Source organism: Mesocricetus auratus, unplaced genomic scaffold, assembly GCF_017639785.1.
Source record: "Mesocricetus auratus isolate SY011 unplaced genomic scaffold, BCM_Maur_2.0 Super-Scaffold_100022, whole genome shotgun sequence".
Lineage (NCBI taxonomy): Eukaryota > Metazoa > Chordata > Mammalia > Rodentia > Cricetidae > Mesocricetus > Mesocricetus auratus.
Genome location: NW_024429203.1, coordinates 33,940,528 through 33,958,713, shown reverse-complemented (window position 1 = coordinate 33,958,713; position 18,186 = coordinate 33,940,528). Strand labels below are relative to the sequence as shown.

General features: G+C 41.8%; 1 protein-coding gene across 2 annotated transcripts in view; it reads left to right on the top strand.

Moving 5' to 3' along the window:
* The first annotated feature begins 3,209 nt into the window (after window positions 1-3,209).
* The window catches only part of Etfa (electron transfer flavoprotein subunit alpha), a 56,839-nt gene continuing 41,862 nt past the window's right edge, over window positions 3,210-18,186 (top strand). For both annotated transcript variants that reach the window (XM_040729950.1, XM_040729949.1), the window contains exons 1-5: window positions 3,210-3,367; window positions 10,718-10,864; window positions 13,287-13,368; window positions 13,469-13,551; window positions 17,087-17,186. In XM_040729950.1, the coding sequence (XP_040585884.1) occupies window positions 3,329-3,367; window positions 10,718-10,864; window positions 13,287-13,368; window positions 13,469-13,551; window positions 17,087-17,186 (451 nt within the window). In that variant the 5' untranslated portion in view covers window positions 3,210-3,328. The remainder of the gene's footprint in view (window positions 3,368-10,717; window positions 10,865-13,286; window positions 13,369-13,468; window positions 13,552-17,086; window positions 17,187-18,186) is intronic.

Here is an 18,186-nt window from a genome sequence, read left to right as displayed (position 1 = left end):
AAGACAAATATTACATCTTGTACTTCCCAGTGTGAAGGAGGAGCCCTGTGCCTGACAACCCTCCCTGGGCTCTAAATACAGTCTATTCTACACCTGGAAATACTGTTCCAGCTCATATACCAGGTGACAGGAAAGGCTGACAGATGCGAGCAGACCTCATTGCAGGCGATCTAGGTGCAAACAATCCTCACTTGGCCGTTCATGTTTCCATCATGATTTTAAAAAGACGTAGTGCAGATTTCATGGCAAACTCTGCTGGAGTGTCATCACACAACCCCCTGTGACTTGTGCCAAATCATGACATCTGAAGTGGAGATTTATATGCCTTAAAAACAAAAGAAAACAAAACACACCATCAAACAACAACAACAGCAACAACAAAACTTCTGGTGTGATACTGGACTTGATTATAGGACGTCAAGTGACCAAATGTCAGGTGTTAACGATCATGAGCTAGGCTCCATAAAATCCATCAAATCAGTGTCAGGTAGGTAGAAGCAATCCATTCTAGTGTGGAACTGTTGGGGATCTCCACTCCCGTCTCACTCCTCCCATTCCAGACCCTGCCTCTCAGAAAGCCCACCAAGGGTCAGCTCCTCCCTCAGAGCTGATCAGGACCCTGCCTACAGGGTATTTAAAACCCGGTTGCCAGACCTGCCACGTGCTCTCTGTCCTGCCTTCCCGAGAGTCACCTGGGAGTGTTCTGCTTTGCTTTGCTCTGTTTATTAACTCTAGATTTATTAATTCGGTCTGATTTGGCTTATTGCATAGGTGGAGGATACCCAATAACCAGGAATCCAATACTTATCAGGAACGGGTGCAAATAGAACCAGAGGGCACGGCAGCTTGTGGAGTTGGAAGCTTCGTCCCCATGACCACCGCTGTGCCAGCCCCAGGTAACTGTGGCTATGAGGAGAACCCCCTACAATCTGCTAACGAGAGGAGGAGAAATCCCTTCTACAGCTTATGGGGAGTCTGCTCAGCATGTGAATTCAGGCTGAAAACAGACACCAGGTGCACTATAGCCTTCCTCAGGGACAGTTCTGAAGGTGGTGTCGGAGGAAGACGTTGGAGAAGGAAGATGTTTTGCGAGCCAGAGCTTCAGAAAGGTATGCTTGGCCATCCACTTTTCCATGGGTAGAGAAGCAAAGGCTAGAGGACCGGAAAGCCGGGGACAAGAAGGTTTGGGATGGAGGTATGAAGATGAGTATAAAAGAATCCATCTTGAAGGGGAACCACGTGATCAAGATGACTATGCCTAGACTAGCTCCCTCAGCCCCCCTTTGTCATCACTCACCCTGTGCTGGCACTAAGGACACATATGCCCAAGATCACAGTGGCAGAGAGAGTGGCAGCAGAAGCATAACAGCATGGGTCCCACTTATAAAGGCCTTGCCCTCTATGTGGCAAGGAACCAATCAGAAGTTAGCTGGCAGGCTCTGGATGTGCTTTACAGAATGCAGAGCATAGCAACCACTCTGGGAGGGCCTATAGGCCATAGTAACCTACCTGCAGCTGTATGTGACCAGTCAACACAGGGCAGGTCTCCCAAGCCCAGAAGTGCACCAATCCTGAGACTGTTGCAGACCCCAGACTCTCCCCTTGCTCTACCCCAATACATTCCCTGCCCCCCAGTCCCTCCAGGTCCTTCTTTTGCATCGGATCGGGTCTCTTGGTGATTTGGGGGTTCAGAATTTGGGCACAGCACTATGCTTCCTGCCTCCAAAGTATCTCATAACATAATGGGAAAGAAAAGGTTTCAAACACTTCTAAGGAACATTGTCATACCATCACTCTTACACACACACACACACACACACACACACACACACACGTCTCTGGTACTTGACATACATGTGAATGTAAAAGCATATCTATCTGCACCCTCCCTCCTGAGTTTCTCAGGGTGAGTCTGGTTACTTGTTACAGACGTGAGCCATTTTCTGTCTTCCATTGCACTGCTCCTGCTCTGCCCGGAACCATCAGGCCCCATGGGCATTGTGCCTCTGCTGGGCACGGCGGCTGCTGATTCACGGGAGCCTGGGATGTGCCAGAGCCATCCCGTGGGGGAGGGGGAGGGAAGATTCTCTCCTCGTTAGTGTTTTGCCTTGTCATGGAAGCAGGAAGGAGGTAGCTCATGTCTCAATTTTCTTTTCAATAAAAAAATCTTTTTTGTTTTTTAAAAGTACTCTTTTTTTCTTATTCAATGAGATTTAGATTTGAGCCCTGCTGGGGGGTTGCATTGGAAGGAGAAAGTGATCGTAGTTCCTCAAACGGACAGTTTCACAGGATGGGCACAGTCCCAGTCCTCCACAAAGGTGATCTTGTGTAAGATGGATTCTCACCTGGTTCACAAAACTAGGAAAGTGAAGGAGATAAAGATTCATTGGGGGAGGGAATCAGGGATGATCTTAGTGAAAAAAATACCATATGAGTTAGCTCTAAATGCTGAAATACACCCCCTGTGAGGTAGGGCATGTGTTGAGAAGCCCAGAAGGCAGAGAGATTGGCGGATCCAAAGAAAGAGAGAGATTTTAACAGCCACGGACACTGACACCAGGGGTGCAGCGGGGCTGCCCAAGGATGGGGGGGGAGTGGCGGAGATCAGGGTGGGCCTCAAGTCGTACCCTCACTCGAACCTGGCCCTAGCCTGCTGGTGAAGCCCACCTCCAGCATTCTGCCTCCTACTGCTGACAGCGCACACAAGCCTGTACTGAGATTCTCAATCCAGCTCAAATATCACCAATTCGACGTAGCAGCGATTTATTTACTTATTTATAACAACTTTTTTTTTGTTTGTTTGTTTTGCGTGTTTCCCCAGAGTCCCGTAAGGTCCCCAGGGCAGGACACCTAATCCACGTTTAAATTCTCCTCACCCGAGACTGTTTGGCACATTACAGGTGCAGAGCTGATACTGCGCATAAATGAGCGAGGAAAAGAAAGAATGGAAGGGGGTATTCTTCACGGATGGGAAGCTGCACAGAGCTGGCCAGTTAGTGCAGACGACGCCACCACTGTAGGTCTGAGACAGTGCAGAGCAGACACTGCCAGCAACCGGCTGCGCGGCCTGCGTCTCGGCTCACACCCTTACCTTTGCCCTACTCCCAAGTCCCGCCTCTAACTTTCCGCCTTCCTCATTGGCTGCCTGACCGCCCAATGAGCCAGCGGGAAGCGCGAGCCCGCATTCCCGGCCTGGGCTGTCGGCTCTCGTTCTCGAGTCTCGCGAGCGTTCGTTCGGGTCTCTGGAGGCGGCGGCGGCTTCGGCGGCTCCCGCGCGCTCCGGGTCGCTGAGGCCGAGGGTACAGCTGGGCTGACTAGAACAGAGACAATGTTCCGAGCAGCGGCGCCTGGGCAGCTCCGGCGGGCGGTGAGTCCCGGCAGGAAGGGCCGAGCGAGCAGGTGACCTCCGAGCCGCAGCCCGCTGCCCTGTCAGGCGAAGGTCACGGGCTCCCACCAGTCCCGTAGACGGGCAGTGAGGTGTCAGACCCAGGTCGAAGTTCTGCCGCCTCCGCCCTTGACCTCTCCCGGGCCGCCCTCCCCCAGCCCGGGTTCCCGCGGCACTTGGGGGGCTGCTGGGTTCTCGAGCCTGGAGGGGAGCTGCATCCCCCGGGAGCCAGATGCAGCCGCGGAGCCTCTGGGGAAGAGTTCGAATCCCGGGCGCCCTGCGGCTGCCCCGAGCGTCCACTGTCAAGGGCAGGGACGGAGTGGGCGGCGCTGATGCCCACGCCCGCGCTGCTACCTGGCTAGTGGGCCGGGGCTGCGTGCGTGGGCGCCGGCGGCGCGCCAGCCTGGGATCCGCTCTGGAGAACCTGCGGACTGATGGCTCCAGCAGGGAGCTGTCTACGGTAGTGGGAAGTTTCCGGTGTGTGTTCCCCCCTCACCCCCCGTGGTGACAAAGTTTACCACTTGTCTGTTTTCTCAGGGCTGTCAGAAACAAAACAAAACATTTTTTGTCTGAGTGCTGTGAGGGAACAGCTGTTGGAAACTGACCAATTCTAAGTCAATAATAACTTAAGGCGCTTGTAGATTTTCTACCTTACAATTTAGGTTGCTACAGAGTTCTACAGATTATCCGCCTTGTGTTAGAAATTATCCAGACACCTTGCAACTTTTCTACCCATTGATTTGTTTTATTTTAGTGCCTTTCCTCCCAATCACCACCGGGAATTTTCTCTCTGGAACACAACTTGTGAACTTCTTGGGAGTTTGAAGACTTTTTTTTTTTTTTTTTTTTTTTTGTGCCTTTGCCTTTGCCTTGTGTCATAAAACGTTGCAGCTTCCTGTAAGTTAAAATATATCGTTCAGGTTCCTGACTCGTTTTTTACGAGACTTTTTTAACCCCTCTTTCCTTCAGAGAGTCAGTAAACAAGTGAAAACCATGTTTTCGGGAAATTCCAAGCCCCCAGAACCTGACTTGAAGATCTGTGCAGTACTTGAAGGCAATTTTGTGGCTAGGTTTTATGCCCAGCATAATTGTGGTAAGGAGAATTTAGGACTTGGTAATTTTGTAGAGTTAGTGGGGAAAAACAAAATCTGCATAGGCAGCATTGCCAAACCTTTGTTGTGATTTGCCAAGAATTGTGACCTTGGCTTATTTTTAAAATTAGAAGTCAAGCTTAGTAGATAGTATCTCTAAGGTCATTAAGAATATTTTTAAGATTTGAATTGCAAGCACAAAGCAAATGGTGGGAGCACACTCAAGTGGACACACACAACACACATTAGCTCTTTAAATTTTAAAATAATTTCAAGTTTACAGAAAAGTGACCAGAATGCACAAAAAAAAAAAACCCAAAAACAGAACTTCCTTGAATTTCAACAACTCTTAACAGTTGAAAGTTTCTCTCTCACTGTACACACACATTGTTTGGACATATCCTTTAATTCTGAATGTTTCCCTAGGTATTTTACATGCACGAGGCTAAGGGATTCGCTTTGTAGTAGACCCCGAGGCTTCTGTTAGATCCATAGTACTACAGAGCCAGGGGATGAGTAACTCTGCCAGGAGGTTGGCTTTCCTAAGGAGATTATAACGGGCAGAGCCGGGAAGTGTAACAGTGTTACAGTGCCACTTGGTTACCAGATGTCCACACCTGCCAGTTCTCCTTCCTTTGGTGCGCCCCTCCCCTGCTAAGGAGTCCCAGGGCCTCTGGTTTTCAAGACGATAGATTTAGTCGTTGTTAGAGAGGTTCCTCAGCCTTTCAGTTTGGCTTTTATGACGTTGACGTAGACTTCCATTTTGTAGACTCTTGCCCAGTTTAGCTGCCTGGCATTTCCCTCATGACTACACCCGGGTCCTGTATTCTTGACAGGGATATCAGATATGATTTGTGCTCTCAGTTTGTGAAGATCTTACCCTTAGTTACTTAGGTCATAAATAGTTTCCCAATGTCAAATAAATAGTCCTCTGTAATTTTTAACTAATTACAAAAGTAGAGTGACCATGTGCAGCTCCTGTTTCTCACACTTTCACCTACTAGTTTTAGCATTTGATTTTTTTAAATTGAGAAATAATACTGAATGGTGATTTTTTTAATCCCTGGTTCCTTTGTTTATCACTTAGCATTCTATGCTAAGGAAGACCCTTCCCTTCTTGCCTATTTATATATGATAGACCTAGGAATCCTCATTTAATAGTTTATCATTCTTACCACCTCTATTTTAATTTTCAGTTTCTTCCCATAGTTATAAAGTAGGAACCTGTTTATATAAATATATGATATCATAAAACCAGAATGGTTTATCTCAAATCTCTGCTCTTGGTTTTTTGCATGCTTGCATATGTTTGTGTGTGTGTGTGTGTGTGTGTGTGTGTGTGTGTGTGTGTGTAGCTTGTGGAACTGAGTGAACTAGTTATTGAGGTTTCCCCAATGTCTGAAATTACTGGCAGCTAATTTATCTGCCTTTTTTTTTTTAACATGGGTTCTGGGGATTCAATCTCTGTTCCTCACACTTGCTGGGCAAGTACTTTATCCACTGAGCACTGCTGGGCAAGTACTTTATCCACTGAGCACTGTCCAGCAAACAAAAACAAAACCTTAGGGGGCTAGAGAGATGGCTCAGTGGTTAAGAGTACTGACTGCTCTTCCAGAGGCCTGGGTTCAATTCCCAGCACTCAACAGCTGTTTGAAATTCTAGTTCCAGAGGATTTGATACCTTCACACCAATGTACATAAAATAAAGTTAAATAAATTATAAAAAAATCTATGTAGCTAACTATGATTGCTTTGAAAACACTCCGATACATGTTTTTACTAATGACATGTACTATCAAAGCCATTTCAGTGTTGACTGATTTGTGTCACTGAAATTCCCCCTCCTTTCCATTAGACTCCTTCAGTTTATTAATTTGTTTTGTTTTTAAGTTTTTTGTTGATTAGTAAGAGCCAAAAAATATTTTATGAAGTAAGTGAAGCAACACTTTCAGATCATTTTCATGTTCTTGTTCCTGTGCTCATTGACAGACAGGAAGGAGTATCTGTCATGATTGAGAAGCTCTGAACTATTAAGGACAGGACATTTTTCAGAGCCCATTGTCCAACATTGATGAATGATACTGAACTCTGTGTTTCACATGCAAATTTAAATTTCATTTGAAAGAAGAAAGCCAATTTTTGTGTGATTCTGAAATTTATTGCATAAAGTGATTTCATTAAAATTATGCTGCCTGTCAATGTGTCTATTAAGAGTCTTGTCTGTTTTTTTAAGTGGAGTAAATTGACTGTTTTTAATATTATAATCAATGTCATATGACATTTCTAGTCATGGTTAAAAGCTAGTATGTTTTATTACTAAAGAGGTTAAAGTAGTTTAAGTACAGAAATGTAATATACATTTTATTATGACAAAATGTATGTTAAAATGGGGATAGGAAACTTTAATTACATATTATTTAATCCCTTTAAATAGTGTTTGGCAAGATTTTATAGCTCATTCCTGCTGTTTCCTTGTTTTCTGTTTGTATTTTAGTCAAGCAAAAACAAAGTCTCACTCCCTTCCCCCTCCCCTCCATACCCATATCCTATGTCCTCATCACATTTATTTTCTTAAGGGTGGTTAGGGGAGAAATATTAACGGGGCTCTTACTACTTTAGGATATGAGTAGTTTTGTTGGGGTAGTAAAATCTGTAATTTAACATCTGCTAGTTTGTACATTCTTGTAGATCCTGCAGTTGCAGTAGTGAGAATGCTGAGAAACTGGAAAACAAAGACAGGGTCAGTGGTGATGAGTTTGAATAAGAGAAGGACGGAATTGTGTTCGCTGAGCTAATCAAGAGTGTTCAGGACTTGAGAAGGGCTTCAGTACTGTGGTGGAGATGAAAGCCAGCTTGCTGTGAGTGAGGAAAAAAAAGAAGCAGATAGTAGGGGTATCTGTGGATGTTATTTTATATTTGGGTCTCAAAGGGTATATAGGGAAGGTGATGACTTCTTTAAACCCTGTACTCAAGAAGTATGGTGCTTGTTAAAAGACCAGTTAGCTTTCTACAGGCAAAAGAAAAAAATCACATTTTACTGTTAGGAAGCAAATGTAGTAAGTCTGGATAAATTCCCAAGAAGCATAGTGGGGATCTGTGCCGATGACTTAGCAAGTTATGTACTACCTAGGTATCCTTACACATGCTTTGATGCTGCTGATGACCAATTGAATTGTCAACTTGATTGGATTAGGGAGCTGAGTATGGTAACATAAATCTTTAGTCTCAGCACTCAGGAGGAAGAAGCACATAGATATCATGAGCTGGAGGTCAACTTCTCTATATATTGAATTCCAGGCCATTGGGGTTACATAGTGAGACCCTTATCTGTGAGGAGGAGTGGACTGAGGGTGGGCTGGGGGGACGGGGGCGGAGGAGGGAAAATTGGTTGGAATGTAAAATGAAATGTACAAGAATAAAATAAATTATATCAAAAAAACACACCTAGGGCATTAACAAGGCACATGTTTGGGTTTGTAAATGTGTTCACAGAGCTATGTAACTGAGGAGGGAGACAGCCCTGAAAGCGGTGGCAGCATCCCAAGGGCTGCTAAGTGAAATACATAGGGAAAAGGGACAGAGCCACTTAAACACTGGCATTCATTTCTCTCTTGTGCTCCAGTAAGGAACTCCAGCAGCATGCTCCACTGCTGTGAACTCTGTCATCTTTCCCAGCCGTGATGAGCTCTGCCTTAGGCAAAGCCAGAGCAAATCCTGCTTCTCAGCAGGTCACAGCAGTGAGAACATAACTAATACAGTGATTAACTCACAGATGACCCAGGAACTGTTGCTTTTCAGGGTTCAGATACATTGGGAAACCTTTTTACTTAGTCTCTCAGCATTCATTGAGGCCACTTGTATACCAGGAACAAAAGTAGATACTGAGTTCATAGCAGAAAGCAAGATGGGCCTAGTCACTGCCTGTTTGGTGCATGCTTCTAATCACATTAAATGAAATCAGTCAAGGAAGAGTAAATGGGTATTTGGGAAGCATACAATCCTTTGGGGGCTGGAGAAAGTCTAAAGGGGTATTGCAAAGTCTTATAAACTATAGTTTACTAAGTTTAGTACATGATAATAAAATGATGGTTTTCTTTAATTTTTTATATTTTTATTACTTGTGGTACTGGGGGTGTTAGGCAAGTGTTCTACCACTGACCTTTATACCCACCCTCTTTTTACTTTTTATTTTGAGATAGGTTCTCACCTAGGATACCAGGACATAGTCTATAAAGGAGAATCTACAGTCCCTTTCTTTAATTCCCAGATCTCAAGGTCCCTACTGCTGTTAGGGCTGCCCTGCACTTTGCTGCCTCTAGGCAGTAGTGCCTACTCCTTGATTTTGGGGAGTTATGGTTCTCTAGAATACGCCTCAATACACTTCCTACCAGACCCATACAAGGAAGTCACAGTGTTAGGTGGGAGCAGACATCTTTCTGAACTATGTACCTTTTTTAGCTGTGTTATTGGAAAACTTAAGGAAATAGTAATTCCAGTTATTTTGTGGGGCTCAGGTGAACAGTGCTGGAGAATAACTGACTTAGGTTTTAAATGGTTCTTTAGAGATCAGCTTATAGAGTAAAATTGTAAAAAGGATGCTTTCTAATATTTGTTAACAAATTGTGCATGCATGTGTGTGTGTAATATGTGAATAGGGGAAGCATGTCCACCATGGCATGCATGTGATGGTCAGAGGATGACTTTGTGGAGTCGGTCCTCTCTTTTCACCTTTTTGTGGGCTCTAAGAATGGAACTTAGGTTGCCAGGGTTGTGCAGCAAGCACCATCTCACTGCTCCCACCCCAGAAGAAGTGTGGAGGTCAAAGGACAACTATGACGTTGGATGCCTCTTTTATCTTTTATGTAGGTTCCAGGGATTGACCTCTGGTGTCTAGGTCTTTCCCTGCTCATTGATCTCACCACCCCAAGAAAAGAATCTTTAAATATGTATAAAAACTCCTGACTTTGGCCGGGTGGTGGTGGCGCACACCTTTAATCCCAGCACTCGGGAGGCAGAGGCAGGCGGATCTCTGTAAGTTCGATGCCGGCTGGACCGACAGCCTCCAAAACAATACAGATAAACCCTGTCTCGTAAAACCAAAAAAAAAAAAAAAAAAAAAAAAAAAAAAACCTCCTGACTTTAACTTGAGTTACTCTTTCTTTCTGAGAGGGCCCAGCCTATTGCTGATGGTTCTATCCATGGCCTGGTACCTTTATCCAGTAAGCCATCTCCAGCCTTTTGTGTCATTTTTTCTAAAACAGGTTTCCCTTTTCAGTTACTTTGATATTGAATGGTCCCCCACCCCAATATCTTAGTAGAAGTCTGTTATGTAACTGAATATAATTGGTGATAGAATTTGTCTAACCCTAGCTTGACAGCTAACATATTGTGTTTAAGGGTTTTAAATATAGGTCTATAGCAATTATTTATTGGATAGAATGGGAAAATTGTTTTGATGTAAGTTTTTTTAATGTCAAGAAATTTGCATTTTGAGCTAGGTAGTGGTAGCCCATGCGGTTAATACCAGCACTTAGGAGGAGATACAGGGGATCTCAGAGTTCCAGGCTAGCCTGGTCTACAGAGAGTTCCAGGATAGTTAGGGCTATACAGAGAAACTCTGTTTCAAAAAACTGAAAAAGAAAGAAACTAACTGTTCTTAAGGTTTCTTTTACTGCAACAAAACACCTTGACCAAAAAGCAAGTTGGGGAGGAAAGGGTTTATTTCGCTTACACTGCTATATTGCTGCTCATCATCAAGGGAACAGGAACTCAAAAAGCGCAGGAACTCAGAGGCAGTAACTAATGCAGAGACCGTGGAGGGGTGCTTCTTACAATCTTGCTCAACCTGCTTTCTTATAGAATTCTGGATCACCAGCCCATGGATAGAACCATCCACAATGGGCTGGGCCCTCCCCCATCAATCACTAATTAAGAAAATGCCTTACAGCCAGATCTTAGGGAGGCATTTTCTCAATTAAATTTCTTTCAGAAAATTCTAGTTCTTGTGTCAAGCTGACATAAGGCAAGGCAGCACAGAAACAAACTTGCATTTTGGTTTTTGTTAGGTAAGGGTATTGATATTATAAAGGCAGACACAGCTTAATTTATGCCATTGAAGAAGTACTTTATTAGTACACTTACAGAACTGAACATTACATACAAAAATGTTTTCCTTAAAAGGAAGCCTACCTGTGTAAGTTATTTTGAAAGACTATAATAATGTTCCTCTCCTTTTCTTTTAGGCCTCATTGCTCCGATTTCAGAGTACCTTGGTAATAGCTGAGCATGCAAATGATTCTCTAGCACCCATTACTCTAAATACCATCACTGCAGCTGGACGTCTTGGAGGTGAAGTGTCCTGCTTAGTAGCTGGAACCAAATGTGACAAGGTGAGAGATTTTTAAGGTCAACCATAGCAAATATAATCTCCATCAAGAGACAATGAAAGATGGCAACAGAGAATTATGCCAAAGACCATAACCCAAACTGGGCTGTAATCCACATTAAATGGTCAATGTCACAACCATTACTTGTGTAGAAAAAAAACAAAAGGTTTTCTCATGAAGCATTTTATTTTTCTAAATGGGGTAGAATGCTTGATTTAGTTCTGCTGGCACCATTCTATGCCTTCTGGTACCACGTAGAATGGTAGTATCTGAGTCCCCTTAGAGGTTAATAGCCAATCCCTTTTGTACTGATGAATATACTTAATTGCTTCTAATTCCTGAAAGTGGTTAATCTAAGCAAAGTATCAGGAGCCCTAATTAACTGGTAGAAGAATTCAAATCTAAGTTCCAAATTACAGCTGATAGTAAATGTTGGTTTTGTCGTGTTTGTTAAGTGACAGCTTTGGAAACTAACTCTTGGGAAAGTTTGTTCTGTAATATGATCTTCAGGGTCTGTGCCCTTGGGCTGCTGTAAACAAATGACTGTTAAGATTCACAAAGCTTTAGCTGCCAGTTCACCACTATGTCAGAGAGCTGCCAAGTGTGTGACTTGGGCTTGGCCCTTTTGGAGGAGTAAATGTAGTGAGAAAATGTTTGTTTGTTTTTTTTTTTAGCAGATTATATATTTTACTGAATAGAGCGTGTGGTAATGCAGGTTCAGAATGCTAGTGCCACTTCTAATACCTTGTGTGAACTTGGTATTTAAAAGACTATATTCAGGCCGGGCGGTGGTGGCACACGCCTTTAATCCCAGCACTCGGGAGGCAGAGGCAGGCGAATCTCTGTGAGTTCCAGGCTGGGCTGGACCGATAGCCTCCAAAACAATACAGAGAAACCCTGCCTCGTAAAAACCAAAAAAAAAAAAAAAAAAAAAAAAAGACTATATTCAGTATGTTTCAGGTTATATGGATTTCTTTATCACATTCCTCTTGATGATTATTGACTTTTTTTTTCTTTAAGACAGAGCTTCTCTGTATAGTCTTGGCTGTCCTGGAACTTGTTCTGTAGACCAGACTGGCCTCAAACTCAGAGATATGCCTGCCTTAACCTCCCAAGTCCTGGGTTTAAAGGTGTATACCACCACCTCCCAGCTGCTTGTTGAATCTTATACAGTTGAAGTTTACTACAATGTCTGAGGATAGGGTTAAGCACCTTTTTTTTTTTTTTTTTGGCTTGTTTGCTCAGGTTTCAGATATAAACAAATGTTAGATTTGTTTTGCTGTGGTTTTAACTAATTATTTTTAAATTACTTAAAATACTTAATATTTAATCAGTTGCAGTCATATATATAATGTTATTTTTAAGAAAAATGCTAATGGTGTAGGCAGATTTTAGTTTTATATTGTTTTCTTTAGCTATTAATCATAAACAGAAGGTGATTATTCTGTGTAGTACTCAAGTTTTGACAGTAAAAAATTGTTTCAATGAGAAATTTAATCCATTTTATATACAAGATGCTGTGTAGCATATTTGGAATTAAGTAGGTTTCTTAATTAGAACTTTTCCTGAAAATGAAGATGCTAAACACTGATGCATCTCTGTGTAAGACAGTCTAAGTATGATGACCAGTGCCCCGCCCAGCAGAATTCTTCCCCGCATCCTCCTTTCAGTCACTATTGGTGAGCCTTGTAATCAATGGAAGAGGGTGGAAGACACAGCCCCTTGTGCCCATTCACCAGTGAATTAGCAAGTGGAAGGCAGTAATGGTAGATGAGACTGATAAACAAAACCACTTGTGTTAAAGTTACTTTAAAGGGAGAATGCTAATTGCCTTCTGTATAAAGAAAATCACAGAGTAGTCAGAAGTTTTCTCAGAACCCCTTCCTGATTCCAAACAGGAAAAATGAGAAGTTAAACAAGAAAATACTTTACTTTGTTGTAGATAAGAGTATGTTGATGGTAGACAGTAATTGAAGATTTCTTTCTATTACTTGGAGTTATTAATCTTAGTCTCAGGAGAAATTATTGCCAAATGAAGTGTCGTTGACATTAGACAAGTAGTATGCTCTTGTTCTGCCTTCACTTCTAGTAGGTCCTGAGTCTAAAGTGTTTTACTGGCTGTCTTACTAAACACAGAGAAAATCTTATTTTAGTCCTTCCTTCCTCCTCCTCTTCCTTCCTTTTCTTTTTTCCCTTTGAATTTGTGAGAGTGGATGTCATTTTATCCCACAGTGTTGTGAAACTTGTGATCCTACTATTTTATCCTCCCACGTGCTGGGTGTCTTATACAATTTTATTTATCGATTGATGGGGGAATGGGCGGGTGGGGGACGGGTGCAGCGGTGGCGATGACAGCAACAGTGACACCAAGCCTTGCATGGGCTTTTGAAACCCATCAACACTGAAACTCTCCTCTTTATCACAGGTGGCACAAGATCTCTGTAAAGTAGCTGGAGTAGCAAAGGTTCTGGTGGCTCAGCATGATGCCTACAAAGGCCTTCTTCCAGGTAAGGTGTTCCAGTGAAAAAATGCAGTGTCTGTTATGTTTGAATATGTGATTATGAAAATAGTGTGAAGTGTGCTTTACCAAATGTGTTTAATTCTCAGAGGAACTGACACCATTGATTTTGGAAACTCAGAAGCAGTTCAATTATACACACATCTGTGCTGGCGCATCTGCTTTTGGAAAGGTGAGAAGTGGAGTCTGACCTCACTGAACAGGGTACATTTCTCTGGGCCAGAAATGTAATAGACTTTGTTTAGATAGCCAGTCCTGACTTGGTCATACCTAAGGGAGTACATTTATTCTTTCAAAATTTTATTCAATTTTCTGTTTAAAAGTCATTTAAATTTTATCACAGAGATAAATGTTCTTTCAGAATTTTGTTGTGTGCATATGTGTGTGTACACATAGTGTTTAGTTACTCATCTTAAGAGATGATTTATTTGGCTGTCTGATGGACACAATAGAAAATCAAAGTCTGTTGGGAAGGGCTACATTATAGTTAGGGATATCCTTAAAGATGGCTATAATCTGGTCATGTGCACTGTGATAAAACACCCTGACAAAAGTAACTTTGAGAAAAGGTTTATTCAACTTAAAATTCCAGGGTACAGTCCATTATGGCAGCGAGTCACAGTGGCAGGGATTTGAAACAACTGGTCATATTACATCCAAGACAAGAGCAGAGAGAGGGATGAATGTATGCTTACTTGTATTCAACCCTTCTTTTATATAGTTCAAGACCCAAATCCAGGGAATAGGTCTTCTCACATCAATTAGTGTCATCAAGGAAGGTCCCTTCCCAGGTGGCTCTAAATTGTGTCAAGTTGACAATTAAAGTAACTATCACAGATTGGTGGTGTTGATCTATATCACATAACATGGAGGGAAGGACAAAGGGAATGGGGAATACTCTAGAGGTAGAGTGTTGACCTACTTGCATGGGCCCCCAGGGTTCAATCCCCCATCAGTTCCCTTTTCTTTTATTCTATTTTATTTTCATTTTTAAAAATGTATATGCATGTCATGCTTGCATATATATCTATGTTCATGTGAGTGTAGTGTCCATAGAGGCCAGAAGAGGATATAAGATCCACTAGAATTGGAGTTAAACACTTGTGATAGTTTGAATAAGAATGGCCCCTATAGGTTCATATATTTGAATACTTGGTCCTCAGTTGGAGGAACTGTTTGGGAATGATTAGGAGGTGTGGCTTTGATGAAGGAGATGTGTCACTGGGGGCCCACACCATTCCCAGTTAGTCTTCTCTGCCTTGTGCTTGTGGAAGGAAATGTGAGCTCTCAGTTCCTACTCCAGCACTATGCTGGCCAGTCTGTTGCCATGCTCCCCACCATGATAGTCATGGGCTCCAACCTTCTGGAACCATGAATCCCAAATCAAATGCTTTTTTAATAAGTTACCTTGGTCATGGTGTTTTGTCATGGCAATAGAAAAGTAACTAAGGCAATTGTGAACTACCATGTGAATGCTGGGAATTGAACCTGGGCCCTCTGGAAGAGCAGCAATACTTACCTATCTATATTCTCAGTTACCTAGGCAGTGGAGACAGTAGGATTGCAAGTTCAGTGCTTGCCTGGAAAACATAGCAAGACTTTTGTCACAAAGTAAAAAGTAAAAGAGAGGGCTAGGTGGGGAGGAGGGGAGGGAGAGGGAGCTGGGATTGACATGTTAAACAAACTTGTTTCTAACTTAAATAAAAAAAGGAAGAGAAAAAAAAAAGAGAGGGTTAGGGAGATGGCTCAGCAAGTAAGAGCACTTGCTTTGCAAGAATGAGGGCCTGAGTTCAAGTCCCCAGCACCCATATGAGGGAGTGACTGCTTGTGCCTCTAACTCCAACACTGGAGGCTGGTTACAAGAGAATACTGTGAGCTTGCTAGACAACCAGCCTAGCCCAGATATCAATTTCCGGTTCAGTGAGAAACCTTGCCTCAAGGCAATAAAGTGGAGAGCTATAGAGAAAGGTTCTACACCACACACACACACACACACACACACACACACACACACACACACACACACACACACACACACAGACCCCTTGACTACTTACTCAACATGCACAAGGCATTAGGTTCAGTCCTCAGTACAGGAAAATTAGCTATACAAACTCTTAGTAGAAAGTTGGATATAATTTAGTAGTATAAAGAACAAAGATGTAAGTTCCTCCTTCATATTGTTAACTTACTCTTCCTATTTCAGGAGTGTACCTTAGTAATGACATCTTTCTATTGATCTTTAAATTGTGTCTTGTGACTTGGAGTTTTTGTTTAATAGTGTCTTGAAAATATTAGCTCCTAATGTATTTGTCTCTCTGTAACATGATAAATAAAAGACCCATGACTGATACTGGATTCAAGCTTCAAGCTGAAGATCAGAAAAACAAAGCAGCCAGTCACTAGCTCTTACCTCTAGTTTAGGCTAAAAGGGCTGATCCTGTCTCCACCAGCTCTCACCAAGCCTCAGACTATTGCATCTCCTCTGTGTAACTGGAGAATGAATGCTATTCTGAGACCCTGTTCCTGTCTTAAATATCTCTCATGAGTCCTGGAATTAAAGACATGTGATCCAAGTGCTGAGATCATCTTTGTGTGAGCTGATTCTGGTATTACTTATAGTTTACTTTGTATGAAGTCAATTAGTAGAAACAGGACAGGAAATAGAAATAGAACACATAGCCCCCCACCCTGGAGGTGCTTAGAACCCTAGTTAGGGGTCATATACAGCATATATGTTTACAACAGAAATCCATGCTAGTCACAGCTAATACATTATAATTATGTGTGCATGTAGGAGAGTACAGAATGAGGGGTAATAATGAGGTCGCTTGGAAGACTCTTAACAGAACAGAGAGGGTTTGTTGTGTTATCTTGAAAGTATGGCTGCCAGAAGCAGTGTCATGAAACCGCGGAAGTGCCACTTACTGAGCTCTGTAGATGTCAGCATTTCTGTTTGTGTGATAAAAGAACCTCAGTTCTGAAAACATGGAAATCCAGTCTTCACAGTGACTCTCTTCTGCTTTAGAGCATTAGAGTCACAGAGGAATTTTAACTAGACATGTGGAGGTTCCCTTTCCCTCATTATGAGATGTGGTAGCTGAGACCCAAGGAGATTTTGACATGCTTAAGGATGTCAAAGTTGTACTTGTATTTACTCTAAACTGTTAAGTGCCTGTGTCCGCACGAGCATGTGTGCTTGTTTCTGCTGCTCATTTTATGTGTGACACACAGGCTACTGTGCTTGATCTATTGATGCAACATGAACTTGACAAAGGCTGAAATGTCTGCTGAAATTTTTTCTTTCATATCTTATAGTAAATATATAAAATCTTTTCCTGTATTTTACTCTTCTAATTTTTTCTCTTTCTGTTGTTTAAATTCAGGGATCTATAACTGTCACACTTTGTACTTGATATTTATTAGGGCAGTAGATCTCATAATTTATCAAATTGAATCAGCTTCTTATTACTATAAATCTTCTACAACTCTTAACATAGAGTAATATTAGGCACTTAATTTTAAACACTACCTCAAAAGCTGGACTTGATGACCTATGTCCAAAGACATGTGATGTGTAAAATATTTGATTTTGAATTAAAATTTATGCAGAAGCTCACCTCCCTTTAAAGGTGTTTAGAAGATACTATTGTTGATCATTATATTAATCATCTTGCATTTGTGTAATTATCTACTTTTTCTTTTAGAACCTTTTGCCCAGAGTAGCAGCCAAACTTGGTGTTGCCCCAGTTTCTGACATCATTGAGATCAAGTCACCTGATACATTTGTGAGAACTATCTATGCAGGTAAGTTCCTAGGAAGATAATTAGTTAACATGCCATTCTTTTAATGTATGCTATTTTAAAAATGGATTTGGAAACAAATCATATGATTAAATGGACCATCTTAAAGGTTTATGAGAAATGCTTTAGTTCAGAATTGTTGCTATACCATGACATGGCATTCTGTCTGATTTATCCTGTACATAGTGCTTTTAAACTTTGAGTTTATGGAGATTCCCCCCCCCAGTGGTTAATAAGAATTAACTTTACCATCATTTATTTGTATTATGTATGTATATTTTAAATTTTTAATTGAGATGTAATTAAATCACTTCTCCCCTCCAACTCCTCCTGTGTCATTCCCCTTCACTCTCAAATTGATGGCACATTTTTATTATTGTTGCACACATAAGTATAGATATGTAAATACAACCTGCAGAGTCTGTTTAGTTGGCTTATATGTATATGATAGGGCTGGCTACTTTGCATTGGATAACCAATTAAAGGATCTATCCTGGGAGAGACTAATTTTCCTCTCTTAGTAGTCATTTGTTGCCTGTAGTTCTTTGTCTAGGAATGGGACCTGTAAGAGTTCCCCTTTCCACATTATCATGTCGTTGCTATTATCAATGTTGAGTTCTTGTTTAAGTAGCTATATTTTGTAAGTAGTACCTGGAAAGGCAAAATCTTCTTTTTAAAATAGTATTCTCAGCTCTTGCTTTCCAGTTCTTTGTGAATTAAACAATTCATTTCTTTAGGTGATTAATCTTTTCTAAACATACTGATCTCTAGTGGGGCTGGAAAAGGAGTTAATTTCTTTGTTGCTGTCTTTCTTCCAGTTAAGGTTGTATGTTTCAGTGAAACTGGTTGATTCTTAAATCAGACCTGTAATCTTCAGTAATATTCAAGGGGAAGTATTTGGTTGTAGTATCAGTCACTCCTAAGTGATGGCTAGTCTACATGAAATATCTCTAATCCTTTTTAAGCTTTATTCCTCTAAAGTTGTTCTTTATGCCTTGTTATG